Here is a 26,939-nt window from a genome sequence, read left to right on the forward strand (position 1 = left end):
AATTTTTGAACAGATTGACAAATATTTAGCCTCACATAATCTACTCTATGAGTTTCAGTCTGGCTTTCGTAAATCGCATTCGACTGATAGCTGTTTATTGTATCTAACTGACCACATTAGGAGGGAGGTAGATAAAGGTCATTTTTGTGGTATGGTCATGTTAGATTTACAAAGGGCCTTTGATACCGTTGACCATGGTATTTTGGTTTGTAAATTAAAAGCCATTGGTTTTAATGACTTAGCAGTCAAATGGGTGAGATCTTATCTGAAGGATAGGAAGCAGGTGGTGGATGTTGGAGGAACAATATTTCAACCACAGTGTATAGAATGTGGGGTTCCTCAAGGGAGTGTTTTGGGCCCACTTTTTTTCCTTCTATGTATAAATGACCTGAAGTCTGCATGTTCATGTGAACTTTTTTTATATGCTGATGATTCTGCATTAATGTTTTCACATAAAGATAAGAACATAGTTGAAAGAACTTTAAGTGTAGAGCTATCTAATGTCAGCAGGTGGATGTCAGATAATAAGCTATCACTTCACTTAGGGAAAACAGAAGCCATACTGTTTGGTTCAAAAATAAAATTGAAAAGATCCCCTGGTTTTAATGTTTTAGTGGGTGAGAATGAGATTAATGAAAAGGACTTGGTTAGTTACCTTGGCTGTGTGCTGGACTGCCACTTGTCTGGAGTGGGCCAAGCACAAAAGGTACTTATGAAGGTAAACCAAAGAGTACGTTTCTTGTCCAGAATCTCAAAGTTTTTGGACAAAAAAGCTATGTTAATTCTGGCAAATGCTTTAATTCAGCCTTATTTTGATTATGCATGTTGCTCTTGGTATAATGGGGTCTTAAAGCACCTGAAACTCAGGCTTCAGACTGCTCAGAATAGGGCTATAAGGCTTGTTTTGAACCTCCCCATGAGAACTCATCTTGATATTTCTCGTTTTGAGACTATTGGGTGGTTAAAAGTAGAAGATCGAGTCTCTCAGATTCACCTGTGACTGTACATGGGGCTGTCCCGAAATATTTGAATAATTATTTTAATAGAGTGAGAGATGTTCACAGCTACTCTACCAGAGGCAGCTCTACTGATTTTGTACCTCCAAGAGTTAAGAGTAAGTTAGGTAAAGAGTCGTACTTGTTTGTAGCAACAAGTTTGTGGAACAGGTTGCCAGGAAATTTAAAGATGATCAGAAGTTTAGTAGGTTTTAAGCTGGCACTGAAAAAATGGCTCAGATGCCAATTGTAGTATAATAATTTTTTATAGTTTTGTCTTGACGGTTTTTATTTGGTATTTATATGGATGTGATGATTGATGTTTGATTTATTTGCATTTGCTCTGTCCCCCCTTCCTCAGGACCTCAATGGAAATAAGCCCTAGGGCTTTATTGTGTTATCCTGACTTTGTTTTGTTTCATTTAATGTATGATGCAAAGATGTATCATATTTAAAAAAAATGGTCAAATAAATCAAATCAAATCAAATAAAATAAAAAACAGTGAGTGACATGTAACGTTATGCACATAAATCACTGTCACTCACACTCTCTCAGAGTAATTTTAAGTTTAGCAAAGAGATTCGCGAACCAAACACCCCCCTAGCGTTCTGGCGGTAAAATGCACCGCGATGCAACGCAACCCGACGCAGAACCATAAAACGGCCACGACGCCATAGGAGTGACGCAGAAGCATAATGAGGCCTTAAGTAATGCATGCAGTATCTCTGAATTTATATATTCACATAAATTGGGAAACTTGGAACTTTAAACACAACTGCAGTAACCTACTGAATTTAATGAAAAAATATTTTGTTGTGTGTATTAGAAGTGACACTAGTAAAATTATGAATGATTTATTATAGCTTAAATCGGTTATTCTGTGCTATTAAAAAATGTAACTAAATCCTGACGTGGTGTGTATGAGCTGTAGGCTGTTATATAGTGTATATTATTGAATTGGTGAAGCCAACCTAAATTTATATGAAACATTTTATGATATATCAATTACAATATATATATATATATATATATATATATATATATATATATATATACATTAGGGGTGTGCAAAGCAGCCAGTATTTGTATCTGTATTTGTTAAGGGGGAAAAAGTATTTGTATTCGAGTAAAATTAAAAATAGAAGTAAAAATTGCGGGGGGGGGTTTTGCGTTACACTTCTAATTTACGTTATAGTGTAAGTATTCTTTAATTAAATCTATTATAATAATTATGGATATGGAAATATTGGTTGATATTTTTCCATAAATCCAGCAATGAACATGTAACAAGGAACGTCATTGAAAAGAAAATAACATAACAGCCATAACATAACCAACTCCCACAAGTGCATACAATTCGACACTACACAAGCATTTTTTTTACTTTTTTAACCAAACGTTAACGTTACTCTGTCAACAGTCTATAAATAGCCAAGCTAACACAGAGCTAACGTTACGTACACAGAGCACCCGATTGCAGCGTAATGAAATAATATCCCGATCAAACTCCGCTTCCTGAAAGTTATAAATTGCCTTTGGAACCCAGTTAAGCTACAAAAAACATTAAACAAAATTGTGACGCAGTTAAGTTTTTGTGGAGAATGGAGATGGAGCAGCCTGTGTCAGTTACCGCTTTTATTCTTTTCCCCTCCCCCGACTGAAAGTCGCTGGGTGCTTCTCAATTCTTATTTGTGTATCCTCGTTTCCTCTCCTCGCTTCCTTTCCTCGCGTCTCAGCTCCAACCCCTGTAGGATGCGAGGGAAGGCTGCAAGGAAAAGGCGCGAGGACGGAGGGATCGAATTAAAGTTTTTTTTATACATTGGAATCCTTGATCACTCGAGCGTCACTTCATCGCGTCATCAGCAGCGCTCAGAGCAGAGGATCTGCCCTTATGTTGTTGAAATTTGTTTTTTTAAGAAATTCATAATAAATAATAATAAAGAAAGATACCCTGTTGAAATATGTGAGGTGTGTGGTTTATATAAACTGCAAAAGTAAAGTATAAATCAAAATGATTGTGACCGATGTGAAGGGGGAGGAGAATTTATACGTGCGTCACGTTTTAGTCGATAAAACTCTTCCGCATAGGATACACCCGTGTATTCTCGCTCATGACTCCTCTGGAAGCCTCCTCACTCCTCGACTCCTCACGGTGCAATTAGAGAATTGAGATGTCCTTCAAGATGGCTGTGCTCGATCGGTTTCCGGGTCATAGGATGGAGGACGGAGGAGCGAGGAGACGAGGAGGGATATTGAGAAGCACCCACTCTCTCTCTCACTCACTCATCCGGGCATGTACTGCGGTCTCATGAGAAAACGCAACTTTTTGATATAACGGTTTTCTTGTTCCCGAATACAAATATTTTTTAAAGTATTTGTTTGAAATAAGTATTTGTAAAAACCATGTTATTTGTGCCTTTCCGAATACCGTATTCGGGTTCGGCTCCACCCCTAATATATATATATATATATATATATATATATATATATATATATAAATCACAAGTTAAAATTTTTCAATATAAAAAAATATATTTTACCTTCAATCTCAAAGTTGTGCGCTTTTTTGCGCAATGTGTCTTTTTCGGTCTTGCCCAACCCATCAGGGTATGTCCCATGGGACTTGTAGGAATAAATGTCATGGTAGATCCCAGGATCCTTTGGAAAACGTGTTAATAAAGCGTGCAAGGTACCGTTAGCTATGCCTGGAATGACTTAGATTTTCACAAGTGCACATATCCCCCCTTTGATGAATTCGACATTCAGCCAATATATTTTTAATTATTCGTAAATTAATATATAAGCGTATATTTTATTAATTATTATTCAAATATATTTTTTAAATAAATCAAATAAAAACATATCTATCATAATACTAATATAATAAATATAATAATTATCATAAAAGCAATTTCCAAGTAAACCCGTATTTTTTAATTATTATTAAGTTATTATATTTATTATATTAATATAATATATAATAAAATAATTTCTAAGTAAAACTATATAAAAAATATTGTAATTATTATTAAATAAATTATTTAATATAAATAATTTAATAATATTTATTTATAATAAATTATTAAAAAAAATATTTTAAAATAAAAAATACATTGGATATTAAAATATATAAAATGATAAAATTATTAAATACATTTTATTTGGATGTAGTAACATGTACAGTATACAATCACACAAAATAAGTTACAATCAAGTGATTTCACCAGTCCGTATTTTAATGCTGTGAAAATCCGACTCCCCCTGGAAAACCCATCTTAATGCAGTTACAATCAAAAGCTTTTTTCAGTACACAATCTCTAAACCAAGATGTGATAGGGGCAGTAGTGTGCTAGTGTGCTACTCCAGCTATTTTAATTGTAGGCTATATCCATAAGCTATGTAAGATGTAAAAGTGAAAGAATGAATGAAATAAATAATGCTTTTTGGGGCCCTAATGAGCTGGAAAATAAGTATTAATTTATTTTAAAAAAATGTCTAAGGTTTATTTACATTCTTAGCTTTAAGTGTCAATTATCACTAATAATTTGTTTTATTTCTATTTTTAAGACGCAATTAAGCAAAAAAAAAAAAAAAAAAAAAGACAGGTATTTGCCTCGTATAGGAAACAATTTCTTGTATACAAACAATACCGGATGCGCGCGCATCCAGGAGGCAAAACCGCTCTCTGTTATGCCGACTTCTGCAATAGTATCTGTCTGCACCCCGCAAGACTTCAAGTTATGCCCACTTCAAGTTACGCCCACTTCAAGTTACGCCCCTTCAAGTTACGTCACGCCGTAAGCCACGCCCCTTCAAGTTACGTCACGTCCCTTCAAGTTACGCCCACTTCCGCCACGTCCCTTCAAGTTACGCCCACTTCCGCGATATGACGAGATGACATCAAATGACCGTGAGAGCGATTAGAGAAAAGTATGCGATTAGTTTCATATGCTTCTTAATCGATCTCGCATAAGTTTAACTGAACATATTCAAATGCAGTGCACTAAACTGACTCTTAGCTGTTCATGAACATAAACCTTTGAGATGACATCTTCAAAATGCTTGTTTTTGTCTGTATACAGTAAAGCAAGTTTCAATATGCATTTATGCCACTGCCAAGGTATTGATAATGTATTGCTAGAAACCATATTGCAATGTATTGTTTTTTTCTAATTGTCCCACCTCAACTAGACTGTGGAGCAAGTACTAATATAGATATTCTTTTGAAATTTGGCTTTGTCTAAAACATTATTTTTTAAATAAATATTGTTAAACATTTTTTCATGTTTTAAATAAATAATTTTAAATATCTGTTCATGTCATATTGCCTGATGTGCTGACAAACGATTTTTTGACAACACTAATAAACAGTTAAATGCACTACTGTCAAATATCTTATGATACTTTGAGACAAATTAACTACAAGCAAACTTATCACAAAAAAACTTTTATTGAAAGGCAACACAAGGAGGTTTTATGCAAACCCAATCCACAATTTGTCACTAATATTGTCATAGAAAATCAGATTGTGCCTCCAGCCACATAAAAACAGTCCATGCAGCAGTATCCAGCAAAATCATTTTAAGAGTAGAACCCTTTAAGTTTTCCTCTTTGTCCACTTCCCCAGTATCCTTTAAGGAGAACTCCGGTCAATTTTAACATTGAGCAAATTTTTTTGTACATTTGGAGTGCTGTCATTACAGAGAATAACGACAAAAATTGGTGTTGTCTACACCGTGTTATCCTCCTTTTAAAATTTGCACCCTGTTGACTTCAATTGGGCAAGTTTTAAACCTGCTTTTAGCCTCTTAACATACTTTTTTTTATATTAAATTTTCAAAAAGTGTTATACAAATATTGTCAAAACCTCACACGATACAAAACCCAAACAAAGTGTAAAGAACATAAAACGTACAGTAAACAATGATTATTTGATATTATAAAAAGTATATATAGAGAGCATGTATCACACATTCAACATGAAACAAATAAAAACAGTAATTGACAAGACAAAAAAAAAAAAAGTTTTTTTTTGGGATAGATTACCATGAGGGTGGAGAAGGAAGGCTATGTGTGTGTGTGTTAGAATATACATTACTGTGCGTGTAAGTTTGTGTATGATTGAGTGTTTTGTGTTTGAGTGTTGAAATCAGCAGGATTTGTATAGTATGAATTGTTGTAATTAAAGTATTGTGCCCTAGTTATATAAGGGGATGAGTTGGGTTGAGATGTGAAAGATATGAATAAAAATTATAATATTTCAGCCAGCGCTCATACCTGTATTTACATCCTGTTTTCGGTCGAAGTCCATAGTAATCAATTGTCGAGTTCATGCGCATGATCATAGGTAACTAAACCTATGTGCGTGAACTCGACAATCGATTACTGTGGACTTCGACCGAAAACAGGATGTAAATACAGGTATGAGCGCTGGCCGAATTAACATCATTTTCATTCATATCTTTCACATCTACTGCAGTCAGATTCACCGTGTTCACTCTGAAGGATTCACTCACATTGGCTGGGCACTTGTAATGACACATCAAGGATGTTAAGAGGCTAAAAGCAGGTTTAAAACTTGCCCCATTGAAGTCAACAGGGTGCAAATTTTAAAAAGAGGATAACACGGTGTAGGCAACACCGATTTTTGTCATTGTTCTCTGTATTGACAGCACTCCAAATTTACAAAAAAATTAGCTCAATGTTAAAATTGACCGGAGTTCTCCTTTAACAGTCTTTGTACAAATCATCACATTGAATGCAACGGGAGATCAGATAGGGAATGCGGTAGGTCCTTTTATACTCCCCTGAAAAGGAGTTCCAGTTTACCACACCTGTTGACAAAAGAAAAGAAAAGTTTAAGTGTAAAACATGTTTGCATTTCTTCTTTTTTTTTTAAATATGAACTTTTCTGGTAGCACTGTTTCCTCAATATTAAAGTAGTTCACTTTTAAAATGAAAATTCTGTCATCATATAATCACCCTCATGTTGTTTCAAACCTGTATGAATTTTTTTCTTCTGCTGAACACAAAGGAAGATATTTAGAAGAATGTCAGTAACAAGACAGTTTTTGGGTCCCATTGACTTCCATAGTATATATTTTTTCCCTACTATGGAAGTCAATGGGACCCAAAAACTGTCTGGTTACTGACATTCTTCTAAATATCTTCCTTTGTGTTCAGCAGAAGACAGAAATGCATACAGGTTTGAAACAACATGAGGGTGAGTATTATATGATGACAGAATTTTCATTTTAAAAGTGAACTACTCCTTTAATTTGCCACCATAACAAGACAATTCAGAAATGAAAAGAAACACTTATTGCCTAAAACAAAAGCATTAGTCTAATGTAGAAGTGAATGTTATATTATGATAATTAAAATAATTTTAGCACTAGAACCTTGACTTGAATCATAACTGTGGCCCACACAAATGTAGAAATCTCCCATTTTGCTGCACAACTGGCATTTGTTTGGATTTTTTAAGATACTTTAAACTGTTGAATGAAGCTAGAGGAAAATAAAATAAGAATTAAAATGATCACAAACATTAACATTTATTGTTCTGGTGAACAAGATCTTCAGAAATACTGCGGTACATTCATGTAAAAAGGCACCCGTCAAGTAATCACAACTAAACTTGCATTATTCTGAATGCAGCAATGTGTGAGGGGAAATAAATAACATTACACGTTACACGTTGCATGTTACAGAGTGAGCTCCCGAATTAGCCTAATGTTTACCCTGGCTAACATTAGCTAGCTTATATTGTTTTTATTGCCTGCCATTAGTTAACTTATGTTGCTTTCACGTGCTATCAGAAATGTGATTACAACTTTTGAAATCGTGATTTCGAGCTCATTGCATACAAGTTCAAAATTGGAGGGTGTTCATGTACATTTTATACCAAGGAAAGCCGTTTTACGCCAATTCCAAGAGCAAGGCAGCATTATTATTACCACGCCAGCCAGTAAAATACTTAACAACACCAAGCGAGGACGGTTTAGTTTTAAATAAATAAAAACTTTTAATAGATTATCAACTCCAGAAACAGTACCAAAAAAAACCCACAATACTGTATGAACATTTCTTACACGGTTATCTGTGGAAAATATTCTTACCGTGGTCTCTGAACCCTCAAACGAGCTGCCGTCTTGCCAACAAAATCTCGTTCTTCTGACATCTCGGGTGATTCGGTTGTGATTTGGACAACTTCAAGTTACGCCCCCTTCAAGTTACGCCCCCTTCAAGTTACGCCCTCAGTCTTGCAGTCCGCAGACAGACCCATCTCGACTTCTGTGAAAGAACTTATCTCATAGAGAAACCCAGTGTATATAGTCTACACAAAAGGAACAACCGCTGGCATATAAATCCTTAGATACATATAATTATGTGCTTTGTGGTCATGTACAAGATATAAAGTTTAATGATACGAGATCAGTTTTTTGCATTTTAACAATACCAGATACTCAGGATATGGAAATAGGATGCAAATAGATCCAAATAATTAAGTGCAGTTTACAGCACAACAGCTCCGTGTCATCTCTGCTTCTGCTACATATAGAAAAGATCTGCTTTCTGCCTCTAAGATGCGCGCGCATCTATGTGATGACGTTGCACAGAAACCCGTCTATAGTATGTATTTGATGAACTCTTAAAGCCTATCTTCGTGAAAAAAAGGTTAAATATTATTATTTTTAATGACATTCATGTGCAATGGGAATGGGGAGAGTAATCCAATATTTTCCTATGAACCACAGCGTGTTTAACACAAACGATAAGTTCGGTTAAATTAAGTGAAATTAACAGTTTTGTTTTGATAGCTGGTAGCTTTATTCCTTCGTCGAAGTTTATATAGTTTGAATCGATCTGCCATGTTTTTTTTGCATCTTTTATCCACAATAGTTCACTTTCTGTTAATTTCTTTATTTTTAGACAAGCTTCATACAGGATCTGCGCTTGCTGTGTGAAAAATCGATCGATAAACGGATATACAGGTATGGCAAACGAAGTGCATTTGAACTCGCTCGCCTGTGCACGCGAAGGGAAGTGCGATTTGTCCGGGGAGTGGGATTTCGGTACAACACCTTCACATAAAAATAAGAATACTTGCTTTCAGAGGTAATAGCCAAACCAGCAAAGTGGATAATTTTAATGTGAGATTACAACCCCTTCACACACAGGCAATACAAAAAGGATTAATTTTAGTAGAAAAACTACATAGCACCTTTAATGGATTTAACTGTTTACTTGAACACTGCTCGAATACAGAGTTTCCGGCTGTTTGCACATTAAATTCTCATACATTGCTTCTTTTCTTTGTTTTAAAGAGCAGACTTAGATAGACATCTATTCTGGTTATGAGGCGAAGAGCACATAAACCATATGATGTGCTGCTGCTTGTAATATTCTTGAGACAATAAAGACAGCGAGTGTAACTGCACAATAACTGCTTTTACTGAAGAGCAACAGAACCCCAGCAAAACAATACATTACACTGCTTATGGTTTTAAGCAGTAAAAACACCTCATTCCGCGGCCAAAACAAAGCGTCTGTGGATGAGAGGACGAAACAAGGACAGCAGGGATGTTGTTCTGCTACACTTCACAGACGATAGTGATATTTTAGTTTCATTTTATTTAACATCAACATCAGCTCGTTCCGCGCGTCATCTCTACATTTTACGTCATTGCAGATGCACAGTCCTTTCAGTTTCGGTTTTCAATTCACTTGAGTGTTTACATGTTCTCTCGATAAATTAGAAGAGGAATAAACTTTCCCTTTCAATAAGATCTACATTTATTTTGGATCGAGCTCAATCGGATCGATTAAGGTGTGTATATGAAGTCTTTTCAGTCAGATTGAGCCGCCAATCCCATTACTGACGGATTATTTGGTTGCATGTAAACGCAGCCGGAAGGATTTATGCCTTAATGTGCTTTTGAAATTTTGAAGACTGAATTAGATTGCATTTTAAGGAACGTTAAAACGATTTGTGAACTAATGAAATTAGTAACAAGTGAAAAGAATTTTAGTATGATAAGTTAGTCATTATTATCTTCATGTAGCAGAGAGGGGGACGCTAGGACCTGGGGAAGAGTTGTGTGAGGCATGACTGGTAAGGGTGCTAGAATTAATTGTCACACAAATTAGACCAGGTGAAACACCTTATTTAAAGTAAGACAAAGATCAGAAGAGGTGAAGCTGGGCTCTTTATTTGTTCAGGGGTGAGCTGATTCAGTGCATAATGCAAACTGCTAAAACAAGGTAGTAACGGTTTTGCTTAGTATTTTCTAAGTGTAATGTTATGATCCTTGTTTGTTTGCAGCATCTTGCTTCTTCATGAGCGGTGCTGATGACTAATAGATCATTGGAAAGCACAAGCTACTAAAACAAGGTATTAGCCGAATCGATCGTTATTAAAGTGTTTCTGTTTTAGAAATGTACTAATGTGTGCATTTTTATTGTAGGACTGGCACCGATTGTTATGTTTAATTTAGAGCTTTATTTCTTTCTTTTTATTTAATGAGGTTTTAATGAGTGCCTGAACTCATGTGAAACAGTGTTTTAAGTGTGACAAACAAATGTTGAGTGAGTCCCTCTTTGGGGACATTTGTGAGGAAGTAATGACTTAGCAATTCTTCATTCTCATGAACACCATGCGAAGTTGTTTGTTTAAATGTGTTTTTTATATATATATATATTGTAACCTGAGCCCACTTAATGAGCTCACTGGTAAATCATGTATATAGAGTAAACCAGGACTTTAGGTATAAACGCTTTTACAGAGCAGTTTTATTTCACAAGCCCCTTATAGACATAAACGCAATCAAAAAGAACAAAATAAACCAACCCAGGCAGTACACAGAGGTACAAGTGGAGTGAAGACTTAATACTTCAAACAACCCATTACGTCACCACAGCATCTACCTATATGTGACACCACCACACCAAACCACTGCATCCAATAAAAGTAAACACCACACGTGCGCCCACTGTCCCTCGAGTGCAACCGCCTGGGAAAACCTAAAACAACAAATAAAACACATTTAAACAAACAACTTAGCAATTCTTCATTCTCATGAACACCATGCTACGTCATTACTTCCTCACAAATGTCACCAAAGAGGGACTCACTCAACATTTGTTTGTCACACTTAAAACACTGTTTCACATGAGTTCAGGCACTCATTAAAACCTCATATTAAATAAAAAGTAAGAAATAAAGCTCTAAATTAAACCGATAACAATCGGTGCCAGTCCTACAATAAAAATGCACACATTAGTACATTTCTAAAACAGAAACACTTTAATAACTATCGATTCGGCTAATACCTTGTTTTAGTAGCTTGTGCTTTCCAATGATCTATTAGTCATCAGCACCGCTCATGAAGAAGCAAGATGCTGCAAACAAACAAGGATCATAACATTACACTTAGAAAATACTAAGCAAAACCGTTACTACCTTGTTTTAGCAGTTTGCATTATGCACTGAATCAGCTCACCCCTGAACAAATAAAGAGCCCAGCTTCACCTCTTCTTCTTCTTCTTCTTCTTCTTCTTCCTTGGGTTTTTAAGGCAGTTGGTATCCAATATGTTACATTACTGCCATCTGCTGTCTATTATCATGTCACTTTTTTATTATATTCTTCTTTCCAGTCCAGTCCTCTTTAAAAAATAAAACAAATATTTCTTTCCTTGCTCACTCTTTCCACATCCTAATATACTTTTTAAATTGTACTGTCCTATACCAATTTCTTGTAAGCTATATTTCAACTCTTGTCTTTCTTTTATAAATTTCCTGCATGACATAAAAATGTGACTAACTGTTTCTTCCTCTTGACATTCATCGCATTGGCCTGTGGGATGTTTTCCTAACATATGAAGAGTTCCACTTAACTTACAATGCCCAATCCTAAGTCTTGTTAGTACCACTTGTTCTGTCCTTCTATTTGACATCTCTCTTATACTGCCTACTTTATTTTGAATCATGTATAGTTGTCTTCCTTTACTTTCATGATCCCATTGATGTTGCCATATTTCCATTATCTTTTTCCACACTAGACTCTTCCCTTCTGATTTTGACAATTTAATTTCAATGTCAACATGCTCTTTTTTTGTTGCCTTTTTTGCCAATTTATCAACTTTCTCATTTCCCTGTATGCCCACATGTGCTGGTATCCACATATATGTTATATTTTTCCCTTGTCTACATACCCTTGAATTTAAAAACAAGATTTCATATAATATTTCTTGATGACTACTAGCTTTTCCAGTCTTCATACTCATAAGAGCTGATACTGAGTCACTGCATACTAGAATGTTAATATCCCTGCATTGTTCAATCCATTCTAATGCAACAAGTATAGCACATAATTCAACTGCATAAACATTTATGCTGTCAGATGTTCTTTTGCTAATTCCTATCTCATATTTAGGGATGTATACCGCAGACCCTGTCGCATCTGTTTGTAGGTCCTTTGACCCATCTGTATAAATCTCCGTATTGTCCTTATACTTGTTCTTATATTTAAAATATTCATTGATTATATCTATATTTCTGTTACAACCTTTAATTACTAAAAGCTCTAGATCAACCTTCGGAATTTCCAATGTCCAAATTGGCTTAACAGGCCATAACACAGTATTAGCAAATCTTTTATTATACACTTCCATTTCTTTTGCAATTAAATCAGCTGTCCAGCCAAAACTTTCTTTCTTTCTTCTCTCCTTTTCCCAACACTTTTGTAATACCTTTTTTGTTGGATGACTATCCTCATGCCCTCGAAGATTTATCCAATAGTTTGCAGTCAGTTGTTTCCGTCGAAGCCACAATGGCATTTCACCTCCCTCCACCTGAAGTGCACATACTGGAGAAGTTTTAATTGCCCCTAAACATATTCTTAAGGCACACGCTTGCACAATATCCAATTCATCTAATGTTGTCTTTGCTGCTGACCCATACGCAATACTCCCATAGTCTAATTTAGATCTTATTAAAGCAATGTATATATATTTTAAAGCTGAAACACTTGCACCCCACTCCAACCCAGCAAGACATCTCATCACATTTAGCACTTTCTTACATTTATTAACTGTATACTTTATATGTTCTCTCCATGTTAGTTTTGTGTCAAAGTATATTCCCAAGAAACGAAAACATTCTACTTTCTCTAACATACTTCCATACATTTTCAGCTTAATTTCCTTATTCTTCTTTTTATTTGTAAAAACCATTACTTTTGATTTTTCCACTGAAAACTTAAATCCCCATTTTAATCCCCAATTTTCAACTTGATCAATTCCTTCCTGCATCTTCTTTAAAATATACTCAATATTTCTACCTTTCTTCCATATAGCACCATCATCTGCGAATAAAGACCTCCCTATATCCCCTGGAAGATTTAAATAAATATCATTAATCATAATGGAGAATAAAGTTGGACTAACCATACTTCCCTGTGGTGTTCCATTTTCTACAACATATTGCTTTGATAAATCTACCCCAATTTTCACCTGTATATTCCTTCTATTTAAGAAATCCATAATCCAATTAAACATTTTCCCTCCAACTCCCATTAAATGTAATTTGATTAAAAGACCCTCTTTCCACAGCATATCGTATGCTTTCTCCACATCAAAGAATACTGCTACTACAGTTTCTTTATTCACTTGTGCCTTCCTTATTTCCTCCTCCAAAATGATCACAGGATCCATTGTATTTCTTCCTTTTCTAAAACCACTTTGACATCTAGCCATTTTATTTCTACTCTCTAAAAGATATATTAGTCTTTCATTTATCATACGTTCCATTATCTTACATATATGCAATGTTAATGCAATTGGTCTGTAACTACCAGGATTACTTGGATCCTTTCCAGGCTTCCTTATTGGAATAATTATTGCCTCTTTCCAGCTTTGTGGAAGTCTCCCTTCCTCCCACACCTTGTTGTATAAATTTAATAATTTCCCCAAACCCTCTATACTTAAATGTTTTAACATACTGTAGCACACTTCATCTTTCCCTGGAGCCGTTTTCCCTGACCTATCCAGCGCTCTCTGCAACTCTCCCATGCTAAAAGGAGCATCTTGCTCCTCATCCCCATTATCTTTCCTGCATATCACATCCTTATACTGCGCTTTTGTTCTTTCTATTGCTACTCTTCCTTCCTCTGACAAGTTATTAGAACTGTTTATACTAACAAAACGTTTTGCCATCATCTCTACCTTTTCTTTATTTGTTATCGCATTCTCATTTCCTTCAGTCAGAACTGGATAATTCCATTCTCTTTTATCCCCCCCCATCTTTTTAATCATTCCCCATATTTCACCTATTTGAGTTGTATTTCCTATTGTGTCACAATAAGATTTCCAGAATGTTCTTTTTGTCTGTCTGATTATCCTCCTAACTATTGCCTGTGCTTGTTTATACTGAATCAAATGATCATAATTATGTGTTCTTTTAACTAATCTAAATGCTTTGTTTCTATTTTTCACTGCTTCTTTACATTTTCCATCCCACCATGGCACTGCTTTCTTTTTACATCTTCCTTTACTCTTGGGAATGGATTCTGCTGCTGCTGATATTATACCTTGCTTAATTTGATTATCTAATATTTCAACACTAACCTCATCTTTAGTTTGCCTAAACAACCTATCACTTTCCTCCTGGAATTTTCCCCAATCAGCTTTCTCAAAAATCCATTTTCCACTTGCTTCCCCAATATTACATACTACCTCTATATTTATTTTACACCACACCGGATAATGATCACTGCCTATTGTGCCATCCTTATGCACTGTCCAATCACATCTTGCTGCAATTTTATTTGAAACTAATGTGAGATCTAATACTGATTCCTTTCCAGTGTTAACATCAATTCTTGTACCTACACCATTATTTAAGCACACTAAATTCTTCTCATCTATCATTTCTTCTATTATTTGACCATTGTAATCACTTTTTTTACTCCCCCACAAAGTATTATGTCCATTAAAATCCCCACACCATATAATATTATTACAATTTTGTCCCTCTATCTTTTCTAGCTTAGTTTTCTCTAGTCTTTTACAAGGATTATAATAATTACAAATCACCAACTCTCTCTTTCCTGCCCATACTTTCACTACTACATATTCTTGTTCATTTCCCACTCCTAAGATTTTATACGGTATTCCTTGCTTTATAAATGTAACACACCCTCCTCCTCCCCCCTCCCTTCTATCACACCTTACCGCCACATAATCATATAAAACAAAATCCAATTGAGGTCTTAACCAAGTTTCTTGAATGCACACTATCTCTGGTTTTTCTACCCTACTACCAACAAATTGCTTAAAATCCTGCCCATTAGCTAAGAGACTTCTCGCATTCCACTGTAAAATCAGCATTATTAGGATTAAAAACCTAATCATGATGCCTCCTGGCTTGCTTGCATCCTGAGTTCATCATTTATTTCCTCCCACTTCAGCCCTATCATGTCCAAATGGTGTTCTGCCGCTTTCACAATTACTTGAATTCTTTCTGTTTTTGACTTAATCTCATGTGTTGCATTAATTACTCCTGCAATGAATGTGACCAGTTTCTTTTTTTCTATCCATGCTTTCCTCATCCCTTGCTGATCATCCATTTCCTCTTGTCCTTTATTCACTCTTCCCTCTATATTCTGATTCCTCTGTCCATTCATCTTAACTGCTTCAGCATATGACACCTTCTCTTTTAGTCTTATCTTCTGTACCTCCACCTCTTTTTTAAGTGCTTCACATCCCCAGTATGCTACACTATGATTTCCTCCGCAGTTACAACACTTAGGTTTTGTTCCCTCACCACACATCCCATATTCATGTTCACCTCCACATCTAGCACACCTTCTTTTCCCCTTACACATTTTAGCAGTGTGCCCAAACTCCTGACAGTTGTAGCATCTCATTGGTTTCTGTACATATTCTCTCACATTATATCTTACATATCCAAAGTATACCTCTTTAGGTAACTCTTTCTCCTCAAATTCAATCAGTATTGACTCAGTGTCCTTTTTCTCTATTCCTTTGGTCAATCTTTTGACACTTTTCACTGTGAATTTATTCACTCTCATGTTTTCCAGTATTTCTTTATTACTGATATTAATGGGAATCCCATAAATCACTCCTTTACCTCCGTTATCTCTCTTTTCTCCAACTTTTACAACCCTCTGAACCTTAACTTTACCAATATATGTCATCCTTTTAGCTTTGTCTAACTGGGTCCCATTTTCACATCCAATTAGCAAATTCCCATCTCCTAAAATCCTTGCATATTTCCCAATCTGATTCTTGATGATTTTTGTTAATTTAATCGGGTCAATTTTCTTAACTCCGCCTTCTTCTTCAAATCTGACAACAACATTCAATATTCCTTCCTTTACTGTTTTTACCCCTTTTCCACTTTCATCACTTTCTGATTCTCCAATGCTAGATGCATGATTTTTCTTTCTTTTCCGACTCTCTCCCTTCTTTCCCTTACCAGCACTTTCCCATTCATTTAGCCTCCTCTCATCTTCCTCACTACAAGCCATGTTATTACTCTCACTGTCAGAGTCATTTCCTACCATCTCCTACGGATTGCAAGGAACTCCGTGAGACCACCGTTCCGGACCTATACAGGCCGTCGGTCGATAATCCCACTGCAAATTCCTCACACAACCCTTTTCCCTTCTTTTTATTTATTTATTTAAACTGTATTTATATTACCTTTACTTCTCAGTCCTAGTCTTTCCTCCTAGTAATTTGTCACAATGTTTGCCTCCGTGTCAGTCAAAATACTTCCGCTCACGTCAGTCAAATCCCTCTTCCCTCCTTCACCTCTTCTGATCTTTGTCTTACTTTAAATAAGGTGTTTCACCTGGTCTAATTTGTGTGACAATTAATTAATTCTAGCACCCTTACCAGTCATGCCTCACACAACTCTTCCCCAGGTCCTAGCGTCCCCCTCTCTGCCACATTCAAATGTATAAATGTCCCCATTGTTCATTGTTATTTCCAGCAGCCATGGGATCACAGACCATTGAAGTGTCAGCTCTAGGAAGACCTCTGTATCCTGGTATGCTGTATGACTGCCGCAGGGATACCTTCATTCCAGGTGCTGTACAGTACCTACTAAAATGCTCTTTACTCTCCTTTTCAACCAAATGTGAATCAACAATGTGGTAATTTAGAGATTTAAGATAAAGGACACAACTATTAAATTAGTAGTCTTATAGAAACAAAATCAGCATGTTAACATTGCTCCGCACACATTAATATTCAACAGTATTATTGATCTGCCTGCATTGACACTATTATATGAGAACTGAACTGAGCTGGACGATGGCGTCATGTTTTTTTCCAGAGCGGCTATATATATATATATATATATATATATATATATATATATATATATATATATATATAATTAAATGAAAATCTTTTTTTTTAACAAAAAAGAACCATCACTGAACTTACTTAAGCTTGACGATGGTGCTATTTTGTTCTGGAAACAAACTTTTTTGCATTATTTTTCTGTTCTCTCTGTAAAGCTGATTTGAAACAATCTGTATTGTAAAAAGTGCTATATAAATAAAGGTGACCTGACTTGACTTAACTGTTAAAGCCATTTCTCATTTCAGGTGTCACTCTGTGGGATAAGAAGTCACTGAATGAAGATATGGACAGTCATCCAAAGCCCATGACAGATTTGAAGTTCAGTAGCTCCGACTCTCTCTCTAGTAAGTCCAGTCTCCTGGATGTGAGCGCTTCCCTGAAGGCCAGCTTCTTGGGAGGGCTGGTGGAGGTGGGAGGATCTGCCAAGTTCCTGCATGACACCAAATCCTCAAACCAACAGTCCAGAGTTACAATGAATTACAGTGAAACCACAAGATTCGACCAGCTCACTATGAGCCATCTGGGACAGATCACTTACCCTCAGGTCTTTGACCAGAAAACTGCAACTCATGTGGTCACGGCTGTACTGTACGGAGCTCAGGCCGTCATGGTGTTTGATCTGACATTTTCAGAAGACGAAGAAAAGCAGGAGATTAAGGGAGATCTGAATGTCATGGTCAAAAAGATTCCTCAATTTTCTATTGAGGGGAAAGGAGCTTTAGAAATGAAAGATGAAAATAAGAAAATGGCTAAGAGCATCGCCTGCACATTTTATGGTGACGTCCGCCTTGATCAGAACCCCACCACTTACATGGACGCCCTAGAGGTGTACAAGAAGCTCCCCACTATACTGAAGGACAATCCAGAGAATGCAGTTCCAATAAAAGTCTGGCTCTATCCTCTTTCTCTACTGGATACAAAAGCTGCTCAGTTGGAGAGAGAAATCACCTTACGTCTGGTTTCCGACACTGAAGCTATAATAGAGGAGCTGCGAGAAGTAGAGAGGACATGCAACGACTTCTCCAGGAAAACTCTGGTAAATGTTTTCAAAGACGTCAAAGAGAGGCTCCGTTTATTTCAAGGCTCTCTTAACATTTACAAAATGGTATTCCTAAAAGCACTGGCCAAGGTCTTGCCTGCTATACGAGGAGGAGCGATGGAGCAAAATTCATTGGAAGACATCCTGAAGATCCACTACAGCTCCCCCTTTAATGCTGACATGCTTAACCAGTGGTTAGATCATGCAACGGCTGAACTTAACATCTTGAGTTCTCAAACCGAGATACTGGAGGGAATCAAAACTGAAGACTCAAACCATCTCAACACCATCCTCCTTAATCCTAATATTGATGTTGTGGTGTGCTTGACCTTCACATCTCTGAAGTATGAAGACCCGTATCTTTCAACCCTGAAGAAGTTTCTGGAATCTGATGAGTTTAAAGAGCTTGATGTGGGAATGAAACACAATTTTAGCACGTTAGTATCAGAACAGTGGCTCAATCCTGGTGTCATGTCAAAGATGAGAAAGAACTTAACTCTTTTCAGAAGTTTTTCAGAGGCTAATAAAGATGAAAAGAGATATCGGTTCATTATTTCTGCCATCTCCGATCCCTCCAGTCCAGGCTCCTCTATCTATCTGTATGAAACAGGGAATCTGACAGACACACAGTTCCAGCCCGTGTCGAAGCCTCCCCCTCCAGAAGTGGAGAAGGACCTGGAGGACAGTGTGTCCCTGAAACTGCAGAAGTCCCCAACTGGAGAAACTGTGAGGTACAGAGTGGAGTACCAGCAGGTGAAAGCAGATTCTGGCTCTGAGGAACAGTGGATTATCATAAACACCGCTGAGGAAGTCTTTACTCTGACTGGATTGGAGTTTGGAAAGCAGTACTTGATCCGCTACAGGATAGTGGGTAAAGTGGGAGTGAGTGAAGCCAGTGACACTATCGGCCCCATACAGTCTCTAGGTGAGTGTCATATGCACTTCTCTTTGCATGCAAATTGTAGCCTCTTTTTCCTATTTGTAGTGGAGATGAGTGGTACTCGGTGGGGTCTTCTGCTGTTGTAGCCCATCCGCCTCAAGGTTGTGCGTGTTGTGGCTTCACAAATGCTTTGCTGCATACCTCGGTTGTAACGAGTGGTTATTTCAGTCAAAGTTGCTCTTGTATCAGCTTGAATCAGTCGGCCCATTCTCCTCTGACCTCTAGCATCAACAAGGCATTTTCACCCACAGGACTGCCGCATACTGGATGTTTTTCCCTTTTCACACCATTCTTTGTAAACCCTAGAAATGGTTGTGCGTGAAAATCCCAGTAACTGAGCAGATTGTGAAATACTCAGACCGGCCCGTCTGGCACCAACAACCATGCCACGCTCAAAATTGCTTAAATCACCTTTCTTTCCCATTCTGACATTCAGTTTAGAGTTCAGGAGATTGTCTTGACCAGGACCACACCCCTAAATGCATTGAAGCAACTGCCATGTGATTGGCTGATTAGATAATTTCATTAATGAGAAATTTAACCGGTGTTCCTAATAATCCTTTAGATGAGTGTATATATGTATATATATATATGTGTGTGTGTGTGTGTATATATACAGTGGGGAAAACAAGTATTTGATACACTGCCGAATGGCATTAATGTTTTGACTCTATTGCATTCAATTGTCTTATCAATTACATTTTCAGTTGCATTTATTAATTGCAGTTTACACATTTACTTAATGACAGAAATAATAACATTTCGCTCTGTTGGTGACTTCTGCTGTAAACTCATTTCAGAGGATTATTATATGATGTTAAACAAGACTACACTTTAAAACCGTAAAATGAATAACATTTCTTTAATCGTTTAACCATTTTGTAATATTTAGTTTGTTTGCCGTGAGACACAAAAGGCGTTTTCTCCTATAGAACAATAGTTGACAATAAAACCATGAAATACACCTGAACGAAAGCCCGACAACGCCCCCTGGAGGTACCTTTATTTTCATTTAAATACATGAAATACTAGCAACAAATTCACAAACACACCGATGTCTATGGAAGCGGCATTTAAAACTTCTAATTTGACACCGTGTTTTATTCACGTCAGAAATACATCGTATAGGTAACAAAATACTTTTATTCTTCTCCCAGTTCACCGGACACTTACTTTCCCACAAAGGTCAACGCTGACCAGATTATATCTTTTGTCTTATTTTGTCGCTGTGACAGTGTGTTTGTCTATTTTTGTGGCATTGCTATGGCCTGCCTGTGGCCCAGATCTGGCAAACAGGAGCGGTCCGATCAAGTGCCGTCATTCCACGCTGCATGAGGGCCAGATCTGCATTCCACAAGTGCCAGATGTGGGCCGGATCTGGGCCGAAACAGTGTTGCTATGTGGGTTCCTGTGGATGAAGTGGATGAAGCAAACTATAACCGATTACCCGTTATCATCTAACATGATCATTATACAAGTGTTTAAAAGACTAAACACAATCACTAAGACATATCTGAGAATCGGAATATCAGATTTCACAATAAGAAGACAATTGTTCAAGCTAAAAGCAAGTAAGGTCTACCAAAGTGTAGACAATTTTTGTTATGCAGTTTAAAGTAAAATAAATATATATTTTTAAATGTCTCAAATAATTCTATTCAATATTACTGTAGTGCAATTCAGAGTAAAATGGTATGCAATGTGTGTGTGTGTGTGTGTGTGTGTGTGTGTGTGTGTGTGTGTGTGTGTGTGTGTGTGTGTGTGTGTGTGTGTGTGTGTGTGTTTGTGTGGATCCTGACTTGGTGATCCCAAATGGTGAACCCGCTCCTGATGATAATCACACTCTTCATGTCTGTTGATTTCCTCAGATGTTCCCAAGACCAGGAACGACTTCCTACAATGTAAGTCACTAAGAAAACGAGCAGAGAAACTCTCTGAGTGTGTTCATGTTCTTCCTGGAGAAGCTGAAAGAAAACATGATGATTAAGCTGTACTGAGACACTGCTGATATATTGAACACACACACAAATTATTTCTCTCTCACACACACACACACACACACACACACACACTAAATCATAATAATAATACACACACACAAACTCTAATAATAATAATAACGACATTCTTCTTCTAAATAACAATAAGCGTCATTAATAATAAAAATCATAATAATAATATCACAAATTGTCATGCAATTATTAATGTGAATGAATGGTACTCCACATCACATCATCATCACTATTGTACACCCCAATACATGTGACGTGATACGAAATTAAATGCTAATTGTTTCAAAACACGTGCTGTAAAATAATGCGTTGTGATAGGTCATTTGCTCATCCAAACAGCTTTAAACTGGATTTCCACCTTAGCAAAAAGAAACAAAATTCCTTAATTTGGGAGTTTAAAGAGTGGGAACACTCTTTAAACTCCCAAATAAAACAATTTTGTTTCTTTCCACTTCCCTGGTGATGGTCTCGATCTCCACGTAGGAGAAGTTTCTCTTCTTTGCCGTCTTCTGTTTGTCCATGGCGTAAAATGAGGGCGTGGGGGAAGCGGAGACTTGAATATTTAGGAGCGTGTTATTCTAATGACGATCGTTTTCAGCCGCGGCATTTATCAAGGGCAGGAATTGCGTACACCTGGATTTCAAAGGTACTCACAGCTTCATAAATCAGGCGGTGAGAGGAGTGTAAGCATAAACTTACGCCAACATATACGCCCGTTTCTACGCAAGAATGATAAATGAGGGCCAAGGTGATTTCAGTCAGATCCTCATTCAAGACAAAAGCTGTTACAGAATGATATTTCTTTAGTGCTTTATTATCATTGGTTGCTTACAATCCTAAATGAACTAGTCAGATCTGAAATGAAGACTCGAGACAGAAAGTTTCTGTAATTCACTGATGTGTTTTCTCTCCTTCAGATTCTCATCAGTTCACTCTGGATCTGAACACAGTGAATAAACGCCTCGATCTGTCTGAGGAGAACAGAGTGATTACTTGCACTAGGAGAGCCCAGCCGTATCCTGATCATCCAGACAGATTTGATGATGTGCGTCAGGTGCTGTGTAGAGAGAGTGTGTGTGGACCCTCTTACTGGGAGATTGATTGGAGTGGTGATGTGTGTATATCCGTGTCATATAAGAGCATCAGCAGGAAGGGATCGGGTAAAGAGTGTGTGTTTGGATGTAATGATCAGTCCTGGAGTTTGTCCTGCTCTTCCTCCAGTTACTCATTCATACACAATAGCATAGTGACTGAACTCCCTGTAAAGCCCATCAGCTGGAGAATAAGAGTGTGTGTGGATCACAGTGCAGGAACTCTGTCCTTCTACAGCGTCTCTGACACACTGAGCCTCATACACACAGTCCAGACCACATTCACACACACACTCTATCCTGGGTTTGGGGTTTATAATCCTGGATCATCGGTGAAACTGTGTTGATGAATGAGAATAGACTGATGAGAGATTCTACCCATAATGCTTTGAGCTGCATGATAAACCAGAGACAGTGAGATGTTCTAGAGTCTCTTATTGTCTCTTCATTACATTAATAACAGCTGAACTTCTGTCAGTGAAATAAAGAGAAACAGACAATGATACACAGAGAAGAGAGAGCAAATATGAGACACAATGAGACTCACTGAAACATAATAATAATAATGCATTTTATTTATGGGCGCCTTTCTCAACACTCAAGGTCACCTTACAAAATCAACAATACTAAAACACTCAATCAATTAAAAAATCAATCAGAGAAAACAGGCAATAATATTTACATTTTACATTTATTCATTTAGCAGACGCTTTTATCCAAAGCGACTTACAAATGAGAACAATAGAAGCAGTTAAACTAACAGTAGAACAAAAATATGCGAGTGCTAGGGCCCTTCTCAGTTGAATCCAACGCAGATTTAAACATTTTTTTTAATAAGAATAGAAGAGAAGAGAAGAGAAAGTTAGTATTACTTGATCAAGTGCTGTCGAAGAAGAAGCGTCTTCAGACGTTTCTTGAAAGTGGCTCTGGACTCAGCATCTCTGGTTGAGTTAGGCAGATCATTCCACCAGCAGGGAACAGTCATGGTAAAGGTCAGAGAAAGAGATTTTGTGCCTCTTTGAGATGGCACCACAAGACGTTGTTCGCTTGCAGAGCGCAAGTTTCTGGATGGCACATAAGTCCGAATTAATGAGTTTAAGTAAAAGGGAGCAGAACCAGTGGCTGTTCTGTAGGCGAGTGTCAGTGACTTGAATTTGATGCGAGCGGCAACCAGTGCAATTTAGTGAGGAGAGGAGTGACGTGTTCTCCTCGGCTCATTAAAGACCACTCTAGCTGCGGCATTCTGGATCAGTTGCAGAGGTTTGACTGTGCAAGCTGGAAGACCAGCCAGGAGAGCGTTACAATAGTCCAGCCTGGATAAAACTAGCGCTTGGACAAGGAGTTGCGTAGCATGTTCTGATAGGAAGGGCCTGATCCTCCTAATGTTGTACAAGGCAAATCTACATGACCGGGCAGTTCTAGCAATGTGGTCTGTGAAGTTCAATTGATCATCAATTTCCACTCCGAGGCTCCTGGCTGACCTTGATGGAGTTATGGATGACGAGTCTAGCTGAATGGTGAAGTTGTGATGAAGCGTTGGGTTGGCCGGGACCACGAGTAGCTCTGTCTTTGCCAGGTTTAGTTGAAGGTGATTGTCCTTCATCCAGTCAGAAATGTCTGTCAGGCAGGCTGGATCAGATCATTACAGTGAAAGCAAATTTAGAATTTAAGAGAGTAAGCCTGTCTGAAAAGATGAGTTTTTAGGTGAGATTTGAAAGTGGTTATGGACGTGGAGTGTTGAATATAGTGGGGCAGAGAGTTCCAGAGGTGTGGGGCTGAGTGACTGAAAGCTCTAACCCCATGGTAACCAGACGAGCATGTGGGAGGATGAGCTGGATGGAGGAAGAGGACCTGAGAGAACGGGTGGGTGTCTTGATATGGAGGAGCTCAGTGAGATACTTAGGGGCGAGATTCTTGATAGCTTTAAATGTAAGGAGGAGGATCTTGTAAATTATGCGGTATTTGATGGGGAGCCAATGAAGTTGCTGCAGGACAGGTGTTATGTGACTAATGGAGGGGGCTCTAGTAATGATGCGGGCAGCAGAGTTTAGGACTAGTTGTAGTTTATGGATGAATTTGTCAGGTAGACCATAGAGGAGAGAGTTGCAATAGTCTAGGCGGGAGGTGACCAGGGTGTGAACCAGAATTTTAGCACTGTTGGGGGAGAGAGATGGACGTAGGTGAGAGATGTTACGTAAATGGAAATATGCTGACCGAGTGATGTTATTGATGTGGGACTGGAATGACAGAGTGCTATCAAGGATGACACCCAGACTCTTAACCTGGGGGGAGGGTGACACAGATGAATTGTCGATGGAGATGGAGAAGTCATTTATTTTAGAGAGCATGGATTTAGTGCCAATAAGGAGGAGTTCAGTTTTGTCACTGTTGAGCTTGAGAAAGTTTAGCGAGAACCAGGATCTGATCAAGACAGTTGGATAGAGAGGTGGGAGGGAGGGATGTGGTGGGTTTAGTAGATAGGTAGAGCTGGGTGTCATCTGCATAGCAATGAAACTGAATGTTATGTTTACGAAAAATATGGCCAAGAGGGAGAAGGTGGATAATGAACAGAAGGGGTCCAAGGACAGAACCTTGGGGAACACCAGAGGAGAGGGGGGTGTAGTGGGATCTGAATGATTTGAGTTGTACAAACTGAGTACGGCCAGAAAGATATGATTTAAACCAGTGCAGGGGTGTATCAGATAATCCAAGGGAGGCTAGTCAGTCGATGAGGATGGTGTGGGAAATAGTGTCAAAAGCAGCACTCAGGTCCAGGAGGATGAGGATTGTTAGAAATCCAGAGTCCGCAGCCGTGAGGAGGCCATTGGTTATTTTAACAAGAATGAATGGTGCTATGAAGGGGATGGAAACCTTATTGAAACTGTTCATAGAGACTATTGTGGGAAAGATGGTCATGAATCTGAGAGGCAACTGTTTTTTCAAGGATTTTTGAAAGGAAGGGAAGGTTGGAAATTGGGCGGAGATTGTTGAAGTTGCTGGGGTCAGCTCCAGGTTTCTTGAGAATGGGGGTTATTGCAGCTGATTTGAGGGGTGACGGAACATACCAGTGATAAGAGAGGAATGGATAATTGCAGTTATAAGAGGGGTCAGGGACTGAATGCAAGCTTTAACCAGTGTAGTCAGGAGAGGATCAAGTTGGCAGGTTGATGGTTTAGATTTGCGGACAAAGTTGGTTATTTCAGCAGCAGAGGGAAGGGTAAAGTCAGAGAAAGGATGACAAGAAAGTATTTGAAAATCAGAGGATGGTTTGAGGGATGAGATCTGGGGGGATAACTGTTGATGTATATGGTCAATTTTAGTATTAAAAAAATGTCATAATGGAATTACAGGAGTCAGTGGAGTAAAAATGAGGTGGAAGAGAATCAGGTGGGCGCAGTGTTTTATGCACCAGTGAGAAAAGTGCTTGAGCGTTACCAGAGCCTGATCTGATTAAATCTGTATAATAGTTGGACTTTGCAGTGGAAAGAGAATCTTTATAGGAAAGTAAATGGGTATACTTGATGTTTATGTTGAAACATGTCTGGATGATCCGAGCAAAACTAGACTTTCAATTCTAAACTCAGTTTAAGACATTCAGAGATGTTTCATCTGAACTTCTGGATCTGTTCAGAACATGATTCCTCTGCTTTGGGTTATGTCTGATTATTAAAGATGATTCCTCTGCTTTGGGTTATGTCTGATTATTAAAGATGATTCCTCTGCTTTGGGTTATGTCTGATTGTTAAAGATGATTCCTCTGCTTTGGGTTATGTCTGATTATTAAAGATGATTCCTCTGCTTTGGGTTATGTCTGATTGTTAAAGATGATTCCTCTGCTTTGGGTTATGTCTGATTATTAAAGATGATTCCTCTGCTTTAGGTTATGTCTGATTATTAAACATGATTCCTCTGCTTTGGGTTATGTCTGATTATTAAACATGATTCCTCTGCTTTGGGTTATGTCTGATTATTAAACATGATTCCTCTGCTTTGGGTTATGTCTGATTATTAAACATGATTCCTCTGCTTTGGGTTGTGTGTGTGTGTTATTAAACATGATTCCTCTGCTTTGGGGATATGTCTGATTATTAAAGATGATTCCTCTGCTTTGGGTTATGTCTGATTATTAAACATGATTCCTCTGCTTTGGGTTATGCCTGATTATTAAAGATGATTCCTCTGCTTTAGGTTATGTCTGATTATTAAACATGATTCCTCTGCTTTGGGTTATGTCTGATTATTAAACATGATTCCTCTGCTTTGGGTTATGTCTGATTATTAAACATGATTCCTCTGCTTTGGGTTATGTCTGATTATTAAACATGATTCCTCTGCTTTGGGTTGTGTGTGTGTGTTATTAAACATGATTCCTCTGCTTTGGGGATATGTCTGATTATTAAAGATGATTCCTCTGCTTTGGGTTATGTCTGATTATTAAACATGATTCCTCTGCTTTGGGTTAT

At 37.6% G+C, this 26,939-nt stretch overlaps 1 protein-coding gene and 1 long non-coding RNA gene across 3 annotated transcripts; one reads left to right on the forward strand and one right to left on the reverse strand.

Moving 5' to 3' along the window:
- The first annotated feature begins 9,697 nt into the window (after window positions 1–9,697).
- LOC311289547 (stonustoxin subunit alpha-like) lies at window positions 9,698–24,900 on the forward strand. Of its 2 annotated transcripts, none has more exons than XM_084407637.1 (5): window positions 9,698–9,829; window positions 17,018–17,113; window positions 17,640–19,358; window positions 21,242–21,274; window positions 22,303–24,900. In XM_084407637.1, exons 2-5 carry the CDS (start codon window positions 17,023–17,025, stop codon window positions 22,821–22,823), a joined length of 2,364 nt encoding a protein of 787 aa, XP_084263763.1. In that variant the 5' UTR covers window positions 9,698–9,829; window positions 17,018–17,022; the 3' UTR covers window positions 22,824–24,900. The 2 variants fall into 2 exon arrangements, with proteins under 2 accessions (XP_084263763.1, XP_084263764.1); XM_084407638.1 differs by having other exon boundaries at window positions 9,745–9,829; window positions 17,021–17,113.
- On the reverse strand, window positions 11,546–16,812 carry LOC311289580. Its single transcript, XR_014627157.1, has 3 exons — window positions 16,726–16,812; window positions 12,751–12,852; window positions 11,546–11,664 (listed from the first exon to the last, which is right to left on the reverse strand). It is a non-coding gene; the product is annotated as an uncharacterized lncRNA (long non-coding RNA).
- Window positions 24,901–26,939: the final 2,039 nt, after the last annotated feature.

Source organism: Rutilus rutilus (genome assembly GCF_951802725.1).
Source record: "Rutilus rutilus genome assembly, chromosome: 4".
Classification (NCBI taxonomy): Eukaryota; Metazoa; Chordata; class Actinopteri; order Cypriniformes; family Leuciscidae; genus Rutilus; species Rutilus rutilus.